The sequence below is a fragment of the Motacilla alba genome, chromosome 10, assembly GCF_015832195.1.
Source record: "Motacilla alba alba isolate MOTALB_02 chromosome 10, Motacilla_alba_V1.0_pri, whole genome shotgun sequence".
Classification (NCBI taxonomy): Eukaryota; Metazoa; Chordata; class Aves; order Passeriformes; family Motacillidae; genus Motacilla; species Motacilla alba.
Window position 1 is genome coordinate 12,862,225 of NC_052025.1, and position 13,074 is coordinate 12,875,298.

Consider the following 13,074-nt stretch of genomic DNA (forward strand, 5'->3'; position numbering starts at 1 on the left):
GCCGCTCGCGCCTTCGCCGAGCGCGGGCCCCCATTGGCTGCCGCGCCGCGCCCGCCACGCCCACTCCCCGCGCCTCCCTCTCCCATTGGCGGAGAACTGGGAGCGGGAGGGCGGAGCGGTGGGGCGGCGAGAGGGGTGCTCGCTGCTGATTGGCCAGCCGCGCGGAGAGCGCTGCCATACCATTGGCGGGAGGCAGTGACGAATGGGCGTGGCCAGCGCGCGGACCGAGCCGATTGGGCGCCGCCACCCGTTTAAAATTTAAAGCCGGCAGGGCGCGCGTGGCGGTGACGTCATTTTGCGTGCGGTGTGACGTCACTTTGCGTGCGGCGTGACGTCACGGGGTGGCGGGGACCCCGAGCGCGACCCGGGGCTGAGCCGCCACACCGGGCCGGTCCTGCCCGCCCCGCACCCGGCAGGCTCCTCCAGTGCCGCTAGGGGAGCGCGGCTGCCCGCACACCGGCACCTCCCCATCCCCGCTGCCGCCCGCGGGCAGCAGGGCCGGGGACAGCGCAGACAGCCTGCCCGGAGGGTCCTGCCGACACGGCATCCTCCTTCCCGAGCCCTCCCTGGGACAGCCCAGGGCCTGTAGGGGTAAAATTCAGATTCAAATTGAGGTTACATATTAAAAAAAAAATTACTGTTCAGGTGGTCAGGCATTGAAATAGGCTGGGCAGGGAAGTGGTGGGGTCACCATCCCTGGAGGTGGATCCATCCCTGGATCTGGCAGTGCGTGACATGGTTTAGGGGTTACAGTGATAATGCTCTGTTGGTGGTTAGACTTGATTGGAAAGGCCTCTTCCAAACTTGATGATTCCATGAAAAGGTGCAGGGCCAGGGCACCTGGACAGGATCCCTGTGGAGGACCAAGACCCTGGGCTGTCTTCAGCTGCCTTGCCCAGGAGCAGCCCTTCCCTGCTGGGCTTGAAGCGCATCCGTCCCCGTGGTGTCAGCGGTCGCGGTGTGATCAGGGTGGGTAACAGCAGAGGAATCCCCACAGAGCATCCCCAGCCAGGTGTCTGCTCCAGCCTCGCCTCCAGAGCTTGAGCACCCCAGCCCAAACCAGTGTCACCACGGCCAGCGGTATTTATAGAGCAACAAAGACGAGGGGCACTGAACGGCCCATTTGGCTCTGCTGGTGACTGTGAACACAAGTGGGTTTAATGAGCTGGAACCAGGAGCGGATCCACTCGGCTGGGCACGAGAAACCTGCCTCCAAGAGCAAGAGAAGGACACCAGGTGTCCCTGGAAAAGCGCAGAAGGCAGCCTGCAGCCTCGGGGATGTGGGCTCCTTCTCCTGGCCAGGGCTGACATCTCTTGCTGCTTGACATCCCTCTGCTGTTTGAGCCCTGAAGAAGAGCCAGCCACACCATGCCACTGCCGTTGTCCAGCCGCTGGCATCTGTCCCAGCAGTCCAGTGAGGACACTTAGCAGAGTGTGACCAAAACCTGCCTTATCACAGTCCACCTGGGACTCGAAACAAACCCAGGGCAAAGGGAAGTTTCCCAGGAAATTCTGACAACTTCCAACACAGGAACTGCTGCTGGCTGCTCAAACCCCTTCTCCTTTCCTGCCCCTTAGTGCATTTGCTCTGGAAGTCTATCCAGCTCTTGGGAAGGCCAGCAGAGGTGGTGGCTGAGCCCAGGGGACAGTGTTTCCCAGTGTGACAGCCAGAGTTGCTCACAGCCATGCTTCTTGTGCTGTCCTGTGTTTGTGCTGCTTTCACAGACATTTGCCCTCTCTGCCTGCTCCACAAGGACACCCACTTCCCTCTCAAACAGTCCTTGGGTTCTTTCTGGACAATCATTTACTTGCTGGTAAATGCTGTTTCCTGGGAGGAAGGAGAGAGCACAAGAAAAATAATTTGTGAATTTGGCTGGTGTGGTTGTCACTTTGATCCAGCTATTTATTTTTGGTTTTAGCTTAAAAAAGTCTCACCTTATTTTGGCCTGTTTCCAACATTTATCTCCAAGGGATACTTACTGGTGGGGGCTGAAAAAAATGATGAGAAAGCCCAGACCTAAGTGAACTGTTTCATCTCCCCTCATACCACCACTCTGTCCTGCCCCAGTGGAAAGTTTGTTTGCCTTTCTGCTGAGCCAGCCTGGAAAAAAGTTTTGTTTTGTATTGACTCAGATGCTTTGCTTTCAGGTCACTCCTCAAGGACCTGCACAAGCAACAAGTAACCTTTGATACTGAGCAATGCCCAGAGTCTCACTTGTGCTGCACCAAGGCTTCCAAGACTCCCCAAATCCTCATTTTCCAGTGCCTTCTCCACCCCATGTGCCCAGAGGCCACTGGTAGTAGCTGCTTTGAGCACTGACTCTGGGGAGCACCCATTCCCTCCTATCCAGGGTGAAGCTGCCCCAAGGCCTCCAGGCAAGAGGGAGGGATTTCTGTGCTTTAGATTTTGTCTCTACATCTTTCAAATATATTTAGTGCTCATAAAAGTGAGAAATCCAGCTGGGACCAGTACTGTACAACCCTCTCCCAAGGTAACTGAAATCTGGACACTGCCAGACCTGGTCCCACATCTCTTAAGCAGAAAGGCAAATGTCCCTTGTCCCCCAGCATCATCCCAGAGATTTTTCTGGGGAAACCTTGCGGTTCTTATGGGTGCTGGACATGATGGGTGAAATTCTGTGGCTGGAGGAAGCTCCCACCAGCCTGAAGTTTCCACCAGGACATTTAAGCACCCTGATATTTGTGACTGAGGCATGGTGAAACGTGCCCTGTGTGTCCTACCACCCTTGTAGGGTGGATGCAGTGGTGGTCTAACCCATGGTAGGAAGTGCTCTGCCAGCCCTGCTGCAGACCCCTGTGCTGGCACAGCCCATCAGCCTTCCCAGGGCTATCCTGGCCCTGAAAAGGAGCCTGGAGAGAAACTGGTCCTTTAATGGGCTCTCACAGCACGGACAGCCAGTGGAGCATGCCAGCCCTGATGGGACTGCAATGACAAAGTGCTGATCTGCAGGTTGATAAGGAGGGGCAGTGCAGCAAGGTGAGACGATCAGGCCAGCAGAAAAGCCATTAGCCTTTGTTCCTGGCCTCCACACATGGGAAGAGGGGCTGGGGACAGCAGGTGGGACAGAACTGCTGCCTCTGGGGTCTGCACAAAGGCTTTGCAGGCTGCTTTTCTGGAGACCCTGCCATTTCAGTGATGGCACAGATTAGAAAAGCCCTGCAGGTACTCAAGTAATCACAGAGTGTAGCTGCTGGTGGCTACAGTACCTAAGCAAGTTCCTTTTGTTTTAAAATGCTCCTCTGTGCTGCCTTTTTCGAGGTGTCTAAAGGCTGCTCTAGGGCAGGGCAGAATACCAGTCTTACCACGTAGCTGGCACGAGAACATGCAACTGTCAACAGAGTTCCAGCAATTAGAGATCGAGTATTGTCTGGGGATTTCAGTTTCCCTCTAGCTGGAGATCTTTTGTGTCCTGGTGTGTACAGCCCTGCAGACACCCTGTGTAATGGGAGACCCAAAACCACACCCTGAGCAGCACTGCTCGAGGGGGAGCTCGTCCTTCAACAACAGCAAAATCCACTTGCTTTAGCTGTCCCCAAAAAGTGACCCCAGTCACATGGAGCTCTGCTCATGCAGGGTAAGGGCTGAGGCAGATGGGCTTCTCTCTTTTCCCAACGCTGTGTCTCCATCCTGCTGCCTGCACGGGTTCAAATGAGGTTGGAGAATGATTTCGTGTGGCCGTCAGTCTCTTCAAGACCATCCACAGCATTTTTCTGCCATCTGTCATTTCGAGAAGAAAGCACACAAGAAAAAATAATAAACTCAAATTATTGCCTAATCAACACCAAAATCAGTGCTGCTTGCTCAGCCTGCGGGCCACAATTAGATGCCATCAGCAAATTTGGGCAGCTTGCCTGGGCTGCAGTCTTTCATCTCTTGAAGACTGACAGGCAAACCAGGGATCTGCAGGCAGAGGAAGGAGCTGGGATCCGTTTGAAGGACTTGCCTGGCTCTTTGGGGAAAGAGCACATAATTCAAAACAGTAGGAAAAATGGACTTTTGTGTTTATGTTTGTTAATTAAAGGAAAACCATACCAGAGGAGGGGGTGTTTAGGCCTCCAGCACCATCTCACAGTAAGGGCCCCTGGTTATGCAGCCCCAGCTCAGTTTGCCTTGCCAGGAGGATGCTCTGGGTAAATCACTTTGAGAAATTATGGAACACGTGTCTCTTGAACATCCTTACAGCCTTGGCAGGGCCATCGCGTGTCTGTGCACTCGTGCAGGATCTGGGTACCTGGTTTGAAGCGCACACCTTCCTCTTCCTCGCGTTCTGCACCTCAGCTGCCTTTCCAAAAGCCAAGAGCTGGAGCAAAGGGCAGTGCCTTCCGCCACAGTGCCAGCTAGGGAAGGGATCTCAGAGCTGGGGAGGGGGTGAGGGGAGCACCCGGAGCCTGGAGGGAGGGGACAGCAGGGATCAAGGTGCTCCTGCCAGGGGCAGGGAAGGGGTGTGGGACTGGGCAGAGCAGGGGGCTGGACACTCTGGCTCCACTCCCCAGTCACACTGGCCTCCACATCTGCTCGTCCCCGTGGAGGCAGGGCTCAGAGGTGCTCGGAGCAGCTCGGAGGAAAGGTGCTGAAGCCTGTCCCTCCTCCCAGGGAGGAAGGTGGGCTAGAGGAACAACCCTGCTGAAGCTCCAGTGCTCTGAAATGTGATCCTGCCAGAGGCACCTCCCTGGGCCCCACCTCGCCCTCCCCGACCTATATATGTGCCCGGCCTTGGGCGGCGCGGGGGCCGTGGCTCGCACAGCCCCCGGGAGCCCTGCGCAGGGACGGGGACACGCCGAGGCACCAGGGCATGGCGAAGAACACCAACATGCGCTGGCGGCTCCCGCTCGTGTGCCTCCTCTGGGAGCTGGCCATGATCGTCCTCTTCGGCGTCTTCGTGCGCTTCGGCGCCGAAGCTGATGCACACTGGGAGGAGGAGAAACAAGAGATGAACCTGACCAGTGACATCGAGAACGACTTCTACTTCCGATACCCCTGTGAGTATTCTGGAAACCTAATCCTTGTGCTGGCTGGTCCCCATCCCGTCCCTTCCCATCCGATCCCATCCCATCCCATCCATCCATCGCATCCCAACCCGTTCTATCCCATACATACATCCTGTGCTGTGGCAGAGCCTGTCAGAGGTGCTGACTCCACCAGTTGCTAGAAGGTCGTGCTCTTGCCTTGAGGCTGGCATGGGGTTCACCAAAGAACCAGAGAAGAGCCTCGTGGCCTTCCAGTGCCTTGGGGCTCTGTCAGCAGGGTACCGTGACGTCTTTTTTCCAGGAATAGGGCTGACGTGTTCCCAACACTCTGCAAGTTTCAGCTTTCTGCCCCCTCCCTCAGCTTTGGATCAGAGCAAGCCTTTCTGTGCACACAGAGGAACGGCTGTCGAGATCCTGTGACATCTTCCTCCTCTTCCTCCGTCCACCCCCTCACTTGTGAATTACCCTTTAGCTACTGGCGTTTCAGTGCCAGAGTCCTCCTAAGCTGCCAGGTTCCCAGGGTTCTTGGGTTCTGCATCACAGTGACACAGAAATTATTCAGAAGGTTAAAGCTCTCCTGGCCAGCAAGTGCCTCTGGGTGGCTTTGATCTCCGGGGCTGGTCATCTTTGTGAGCCTTTCAGAACAGGCTGCTTCTGTAGGCAATTGTTTCCAAGGAAGCAACAGGCCTGAGTCATGCATCTATTTAGAACATTTCCATTAAAAACACCTGCTAAATCAAAGGAGCTATAGCAACCTGTGGCTGCTGAGGATTAGCTAGTTGAGGAAAGGATTTGCTTACAGAAACCCGCTGCTCAGTCAGCCTCCAGGTTCATGTATGGTCATGGCTGCCCTGGGCGCTCCCTGGACATCTGCCCCTGGGACCAGCCCCGCACAGCCTGAGGGCTGCTCTTGTCACTGCTGTGCTGGGAGGACATCAGGAGTCCAAGAAAGAGTGTGTAGGAGCTAAGGAAGTGACATCTCTTCTGTCCTCATATCCCACTCCTGCTCTGCAGTGCCAAATATATTCCCCCTCAAATGGCAAGATGGAGTCAACACAACTAAATCAATCTAAGGGCAACTGCTCAGTTTAGCTTTGAATTACGCTTCTGTTTCAGGCCTGAGGAGGAGCTCACGTGCCCAAAAGCACAGCTGTTCTTTCTCCCTTATCTAATCAGAAATTTTCTCTCTCTGCAAAGATGGACAAACACAACAAGGTGGCCAAGCCCTGGAATTTTAATCCTTGTGTCCATGCAGTGCTGCTCAGAAGACTGTGGTGGTTGATCACCCGAAGATCATTTGTACCAACATATCTGTGACCACTGCTGTCCCCAGCACCTGCCTGCAGTGGTAGAGGGATAAGAGTGACAAATTAACAGGTCCTTCAAGCAAGAAGGAAGGTTTGGGAAGGCAGGCAGGGGGGAGTGGTCCTGGTTTCAGGAAGGCAGTATGTGGTTGTGTCAGTGGTGCCCGTTGCCAGGTCCAGTCAGTGAGACAATTCCTTCTCATTTTGGATTGCACATGGATATTTTGTAATCAGTGACTCATCTGCTCTCCAGAGGAAAAGAAATGAGATTTTTTTTATCCCCAAGAGCATTCCCAAAGCCCAAACACTTATTCTTGATAGTTATGGCAATTGTCCTGCCCAAAAGCAGGCTTACAAAACCTGTAGGGCATGGCAATGCCTGTACTGCCTCTGAATGACAACAATGTTATTCTTACTAAGGGAAAACAAAGGCAAGGGTTAGAAAAAGGTTTTAGATTGGGTGTGGTTTAAAGAAAGATCTGCTCTTCCTCCTGAGTTCGTACAGGGTCTAACACACAGTGGGATCCTCTGGGTTTTTGGAAGGCACGCAGTCCACAGCTTTAACTCTGACCTGTGTATTTCTGCTTTTAGGATGAGAGAATGAATATATGATGCAAATGACAGCAGATTAATCTAGCTGTATATTGTGCTGCTTACACTGGAAAAGAGAGAGGGGAAACAAATACAGCTGCAGAGGGAGAGTCTATGGGACTGTATGGTAAAACCACAGTAACTAAGATTGGTTCTTAGGACATGTGGAGAGGTGCTTTGGAAGTGACCTCTGCTGAACACTGCCAGCTGCAGATCTCCTCTCCTTCCTTTTCAAAGACATACTTTTCATAGACATGGGGGGCATTTTTAAAAGCAATCAGATTAGCATGGCACTACACAGCTTAAACCTGTCCAAATGCTCATCCTTAAACAAGTTGCAAAGTCTTCTAAAGCACAAATGGACAAAACTCTCAGCTTCTGCAGAGCTGCACTTCACACAAGTCTTCACCAGCCCTCAGTGGAAGTAGCAGACACAAACCCTGTGAAAATGGACCAGGGACTGATGTATCTCAGCACAGTTTTGGGGTAGAGCAGACTTGCAGCCACAGAATTTCCTTTGCCCTGAGCTTACACCCTCTCTGAGAGCCCAGACTTCGCTGGATATAGTGCTTATAATGATTTCTGCACTGCAAAATACAGAACATTCTGGTTTGGCTCCATCCCTGCTGTTTTATCTGCTCTGCAGCATGGTTTTGCTGGCAGGAGTCTCCCAAGGGGAATCCCAGCCTTGGGTCTCCTGTTCTTTCCATTGGCTGAGTGGCCTGCAGTGTTAGGGTTTGCATGGTTCAATTTGGAAGTATGCAAGCGTTTCAGCTCACTTAATTGCAAAGGAATGCTTATCTGATAGAAAGGTGCAGCATTAAAAAGCACAGCAGGTTTACTGCACCAAGAAGGTCTTTCAAGAGGCTCACAGATCTGGTTTCCCCCGGGGAAGGGCATCGGAGGGGCTCGGGTGAGCAGGTCTGACCATTAGTGGGAAGAACTGGGTCTCTCTGGTTTGAGCACTAAAAATCTCACACAGTGGGTTTCTGCTGTCAAGGGTATTTTGCTGCTGATTTCCAAAGCATTTAAAAATGTATTTGTAAACTTTCCTTGTTCTTGTGCTCTCCTTGCTCCGAGCCATCACCAGGACCCTGCATGGAATGGACCTACCCAAAATGGCCATTTACGTGTTTTAACAAAACTTTGCTGTTCATTTCACGTGATGGTTTTGAGTTTTTCACGAAAGGAGAAAAAACAATCTGAATAGAAAAATGTTTTCCTCTGTACACTCCATTACTCTCAGGTCTTCTTTTGCACACAGCTTTTAGTAAACATTTACTTTAAAGGCTGAGCCTTTTAAACAAAAGCCAGTTTCTAAAAGCTGAGCCATTTTCAGACTTAAAACATGGGGACATGTGGCAAACACACATTTTCTCTTGAATTTCCCCCCTACTGCTACTGATGTAATTAGTTTCTTTTCAACACCAAATGCACGTGGCACTTGCAGCCCTGCTGTCCTCGCAGAGCTGACAGTCCCTTCCCTCTACACAGCTTTCCAAGATGTCCATGTGATGATCTTTGTGGGCTTTGGCTTCCTCATGACCTTCCTCAAGCGCTATGGATTCGGAGCTGTGGGTTTCAATTTCCTCCTTGCTGCCTTCGGGATCCAGTGGGCTCTCCTGATGCAAGGCTGGTTCCACTCTTTCAAGGATGGGAAGATCCTCATTGGAGTGGAGAAGTAAGGAGGAGTTGGGCTCTGGGATGGCACCTCTGGCCTGGCCAGTGGAAGAGCTGGAATGAGAGCCAAGCAGTTGGCAACACCTGTATGCCAGTGCTGGGAACACGTATCATCCACATTACCTGAATAATGTGGGGGTGTGAGGATGGGAGGAAGGTCAGTGGGAAATCCAGGGATGTCTCCTAATCACTTCTTTGTCTTCAGGTGGGATCTCTAGAGCTGGGAGTGGGTAAGAATTATTTACAGAGAAGTTTTTCCTTATTAAACCACAATTTTCCTTCCCTTTTTCCAGCCTGATCAATGCTGATTTCTGCGTGGGCTCTGTGTGCATTGCCTTTGGGGCCATCCTGGGCAAAACCAGCCCCATACAGCTCCTTGTCATGACTTTGTTTCAAGTCACACTCTTTTCAGTGAATGAGTACATCCTCCTCAACCTTCTTCATGTAAGGCTTTAGGTAGTACCTGCTTTGTTCTGCTCCTTCCTCTCTGCCCCTCTCCAAACTGTCTCCCTTTGCCATGGCTCCACCAAGCCACTGCCTTCATAAGCTTTAAAAATGCAAGAATCTAGGCAGCAAAAATAGGCAGATTGTGAAGGAGAGGGGCAGTGGGTCATACTTCCCTGGGAAGGGAGATCTTCTGGGGTTTTACACATAAGCCTGGCAATTCAGGAGCACTGTGTCCCTCTGTCAAGTGCACAGACAAGCTGGGCATGATGCAGATCAGGCCTGAGCTCCAGAACGAGTGGTGATTGCAGAGGCAAACCTCTGTCTTCCCATGGCTGCAGGTAAAGGATGCAGGTGGCTCCATGACCATTCACACCTTTGGAGCCTACTTTGGCCTCACGGTGACACGGATCCTGTACAGACCCAACCTGGAGCAGAGCAAGGACAAGCAGGGCTCCGTGTACCACTCTGACCTCTTTGCTATGATTGGTGAGCCAGCCCTCATCTCGGGGTGCTGCTGCATGGGGAGCACTTGGCTGCACAGGGCTGGTTCCTCCTGTCTCTGGGAAAAACTGAAACCAGGATATGGAGTTGAGGAGCTCTGTATCGCAGAGGTCTTTCTCATTTCAGAGTTACTCAGCTCCCTTCATCAGTGGCTGGGCTGAGATGGTGCCTGGGATGACAAGGATGCATTTTGGTTCCCTTTCTGTGCCAGCCTTTCCTGATGCTGGTCTCATCATGCGGGGTGTGGATCTGGGAAAGCAGGACTATGGGATATAATTTCCCCCTGCGCAGAAGAGTTTTGTTTTCAATCCCTGTATTCTCTCTTTTCCCTTTCTCTTCCTCATCCTCATCTGCCCCATGCCACCAGGGACCCTGTACCTGTGGATGTACTGGCCCAGTTTTAACTCAGCCATTTCTGACCACGGGGATGCCCAGCACCGGTCTGCCATTAACACCTACTGCTCGCTGGCCGCCTGTGTCCTCACCACCATGGCCTTCTCCAGCATGCTGCAAAAGAAGGGCAAGCTTGACATGGTAAGATGGGAGCAGAGAGCCCTGCACTGCCCCAGGGACATATAATGAGGCTGATCAAGCGTCCAGGAAACAAGTGGCACTTGTGTTTTGCTGAACAGACGCAGGGTTTCTGGGTGTGATGGTGAAACCAGCATCAAGGCAGAAACTCTGAGGCTATATTGAATAAGAAAGTGGGAATAGGTCCTGCAGGGCTTGAGGTGTGGGATGATGTCCTGCCTGTGGTGGACACAAGTCACAGCCATGTTGCAGAGCCCTTTTTGGCAGCACTCCCCATCAAACAAGGCCTGCGCAGCAGCTCGTGAGCAATCGGGGGGCTGACTTGTACGTGTTGGATGTGTGGGTGACATGTCTCTGTGACAGCAGAGCCTGCATGACACACGGGTGAGACAATTTCCATCTCATCACAGCTCCCCACCCATATCTGTGGATGCAATGAACGTGTGTGGTACAGGGAGTGGGAGTCTATGTGCACCTGTGCTACAGACAGAAGCTGCCTGTTCTTTTCTTGTTTTTCACCACCAAGTAGGAAAATGGGCCCTGATATTTCCTCTGGAAACATTTTCAGAGCTGATTCTCCCACTTTGCCATTTGCACCATCCCTGAGCAATTGCAGTCTCCCTGAGATGCCAAGGCAGAGTGGTTGCCCCTGCAGGTGCACATCCAGAATGCCACCCTGGCCGGCGGCGTGGCCGTGGGCACCAGCGCCGAGATGATGCTGACTCCATATGGCTCCCTCATTGTCGGGTCCATCTCTGGCATCGTGTCCACGGTGGGGTATGTCTACTTCACGGTGAGTGCTGCTCGAGGGGCCTGCAGCCCTGCTCCTGCTGAGGAGACCAGAAATGGATTCAGTTCCCTTTGACGGTTCCTGCTTTCCAGAATCCCTTGTGAGATGCACTTCTGTCTCCTTTCACTGCCCCAAAATGCTCAGGAAGTTTCAGAATCCCAACAGGAGCGTGTTTGGAGGATATGTTGTTAGTTTGTCTGGAGCTTGGCTCACATCTTTGTCTACAAGCCTTTAGCTCTTTAATGGAACACAATATCTCTACTCTTTCTCTGCTTATCCCAGTCCTCCATGGAAGAAACTAATCCTTTCCAGGACCACACTCAGTTCCCTGATCTCTTTCTATTTCCATTCCCCTCAGCCTTTTTTGGAGTCTAGGTTGCACATTCAGGACACATGTGGCATCCACAACCTCCATGCCATGCCAGGCCTTATTGGGGGCATTGTGGGGGCCATCACAGCAGCTGCAGCCACGGAGGATGTGTATGGAAAGGAAGGGTAAGATGGCTTGAAAATCTTCCCTGAGAATAGATTTTACCTGAAGCTCTGTGGGCTGGGAGCAGGGAGCGAATAACAGCTTTTGTTAATAGTTCAGAGTTGCCCAGAGCTATCCCTCTAAAACATGGGTTGCACTGACTCTGTTGGGCTCACTGAATTGTAGCCTCATCTTATGCAGCTGATTCTTGGTGGCCTCATAAAGTGAGCCACAATCCTGCTGCTATTTGGCATTATTCTGGGCCACAAAGAGGAGGGAAGTGCTTCTCCCTCTCCTCTGCATTGTTTTGTGGGGTCAGGTAAGGCTAGAAGTCTGAGTTACAAAGAGAATGTTTATATTTTGGGATCCTCCTCAGCAAAGCTATGCCAAGGGTCAGAGAAAGAAGTGAGCAGTGTTTTGGTCATTGCAACCCTCTCCTGGTCCACTGCAGAAGAGGGATGGGGCTAGGGAAGAGCTCCCAGGAGAGCATGGCTCCAAGAGAGCCGGGGAATGTCTCCTGCCAGGGGCAATCATCACCATTTCTGCCCTCGGCAGGTTCATCAAGGCGTTTGACTTCACGGGCGTGTACCAGACGCGGACACCCAGTATCCAGGGAGGCTTCCAGGCAGCCGGCATCGTGGTGTCTCTGCTGATGGCATTTGTTGGGGGAGCCATCGTGGGTAAGCCGGAGGGCAGCACGGAGAGGGGAGGGCCGAGCCAGTCTGCAGCTGAAACAGCGGCATCCATGAGCCGGATGCATCCTGGGGGGACGGCACCGAGCGCCGTGCCAGGGCTGCGTTTGCCCCCCTGGGTGCAGCACCCGCATCCCCCCGTGCCCTCCTCCTCGCAGGGGGCATCCTGAAGCTGCCCATCTGGGGGGACGCCGCGGCCGAGAACTGCTTCGAGGACGGCATTTACTGGGAGGTGAGCGGGGCGGCAGCGGGAGCGGGAGCGGAGCGGGCGGGAGCGGGAGCGGGAGCGGGGCGGGAGCGGGAGCGGAGCGGAGCGATCACGGAGCGGGAGCGGAGCGGGGCGGGAGCGGAGCGGGAGCGGGAGCGGGGCGGCAGCAGAGCGGGAGCGGCAGCGGATCGGAGCGGGAGCGGGGCGGGAGCGGGAGCGGGAGCGGGGCGGGAGCGGAGCGGGACGGGAACGGAGCGGGGCGGGGGGCACGAGATGGCGCTGTCGGCCCGCGGCCCGGCCCGGGGGGCTCAGGGGGCTCTGCCGCAGGTGCCGGAGGACGAGGAGAGCGACGTGTACCACATGCACAACCCCGACAAGCCCGCCTCGCCCTGAGCCGCGCCCCGCCGCCCGCCCGCCTTCCCCGCCGCAGGAGCTCGCCCCGCTGCCGGGACGGAGGATCGTCTTCTCCCCGTGACCGCAGGGCTCTGCCTTACTCTGCCGCTTTTGTAACGAGCTGCTGTGGGTATAATAAAGTCGTGTTCTTCTTTCCAGGCCTGTGCTGCCGTGTGTCGGCGGCCGAGCGGGATGGCATGTCTCTCGGCTAGCAGCTGCCAGGGGAGCGCTTGGCCGCCCGCGGCAAAGCAGAGGCGCGGGGACACTCCTGGTGCCCTGGGGACAAAGTGAAGGCATGAACGGTGCCAACACAGGCTGGGTGTATTGGACAATGTATTAGATAATGCAGTCTGGGGAGATACTTGGATTGGGAGCTGGCATCTTGAGATGACAACCCCCACGGTGGGGGTTGGGCTGGTTCTTCTTGAGGAGGGGATGCTGGGGTGCAGCAGCTGAGCCTCTACTCATCCTGCCAT

The 13,074-nt window shown here is 53.9% G+C and overlaps 1 protein-coding gene across 1 annotated transcript; it reads left to right on the top strand.

Moving 5' to 3' along the window:
- Window positions 1–4,555: 4,555 nt before the first annotated feature.
- RHCG (Rh family C glycoprotein) lies at window positions 4,556–12,756 on the top strand. Its single transcript, XM_038147177.1, has 10 exons — window positions 4,556–5,001; window positions 8,379–8,565; window positions 8,858–9,008; window positions 9,350–9,497; window positions 9,880–10,046; window positions 10,699–10,836; window positions 11,192–11,328; window positions 11,861–11,985; window positions 12,156–12,229; window positions 12,533–12,756. The coding sequence occupies exons 1-10, from the start codon at window positions 4,815–4,817 to the stop codon at window positions 12,596–12,598; spliced, it is 1,380 nt and encodes a 459-aa protein (XP_038003105.1). The 5' UTR covers window positions 4,556–4,814; the 3' UTR covers window positions 12,599–12,756.
- Window positions 12,757–13,074: the final 318 nt, after the last annotated feature.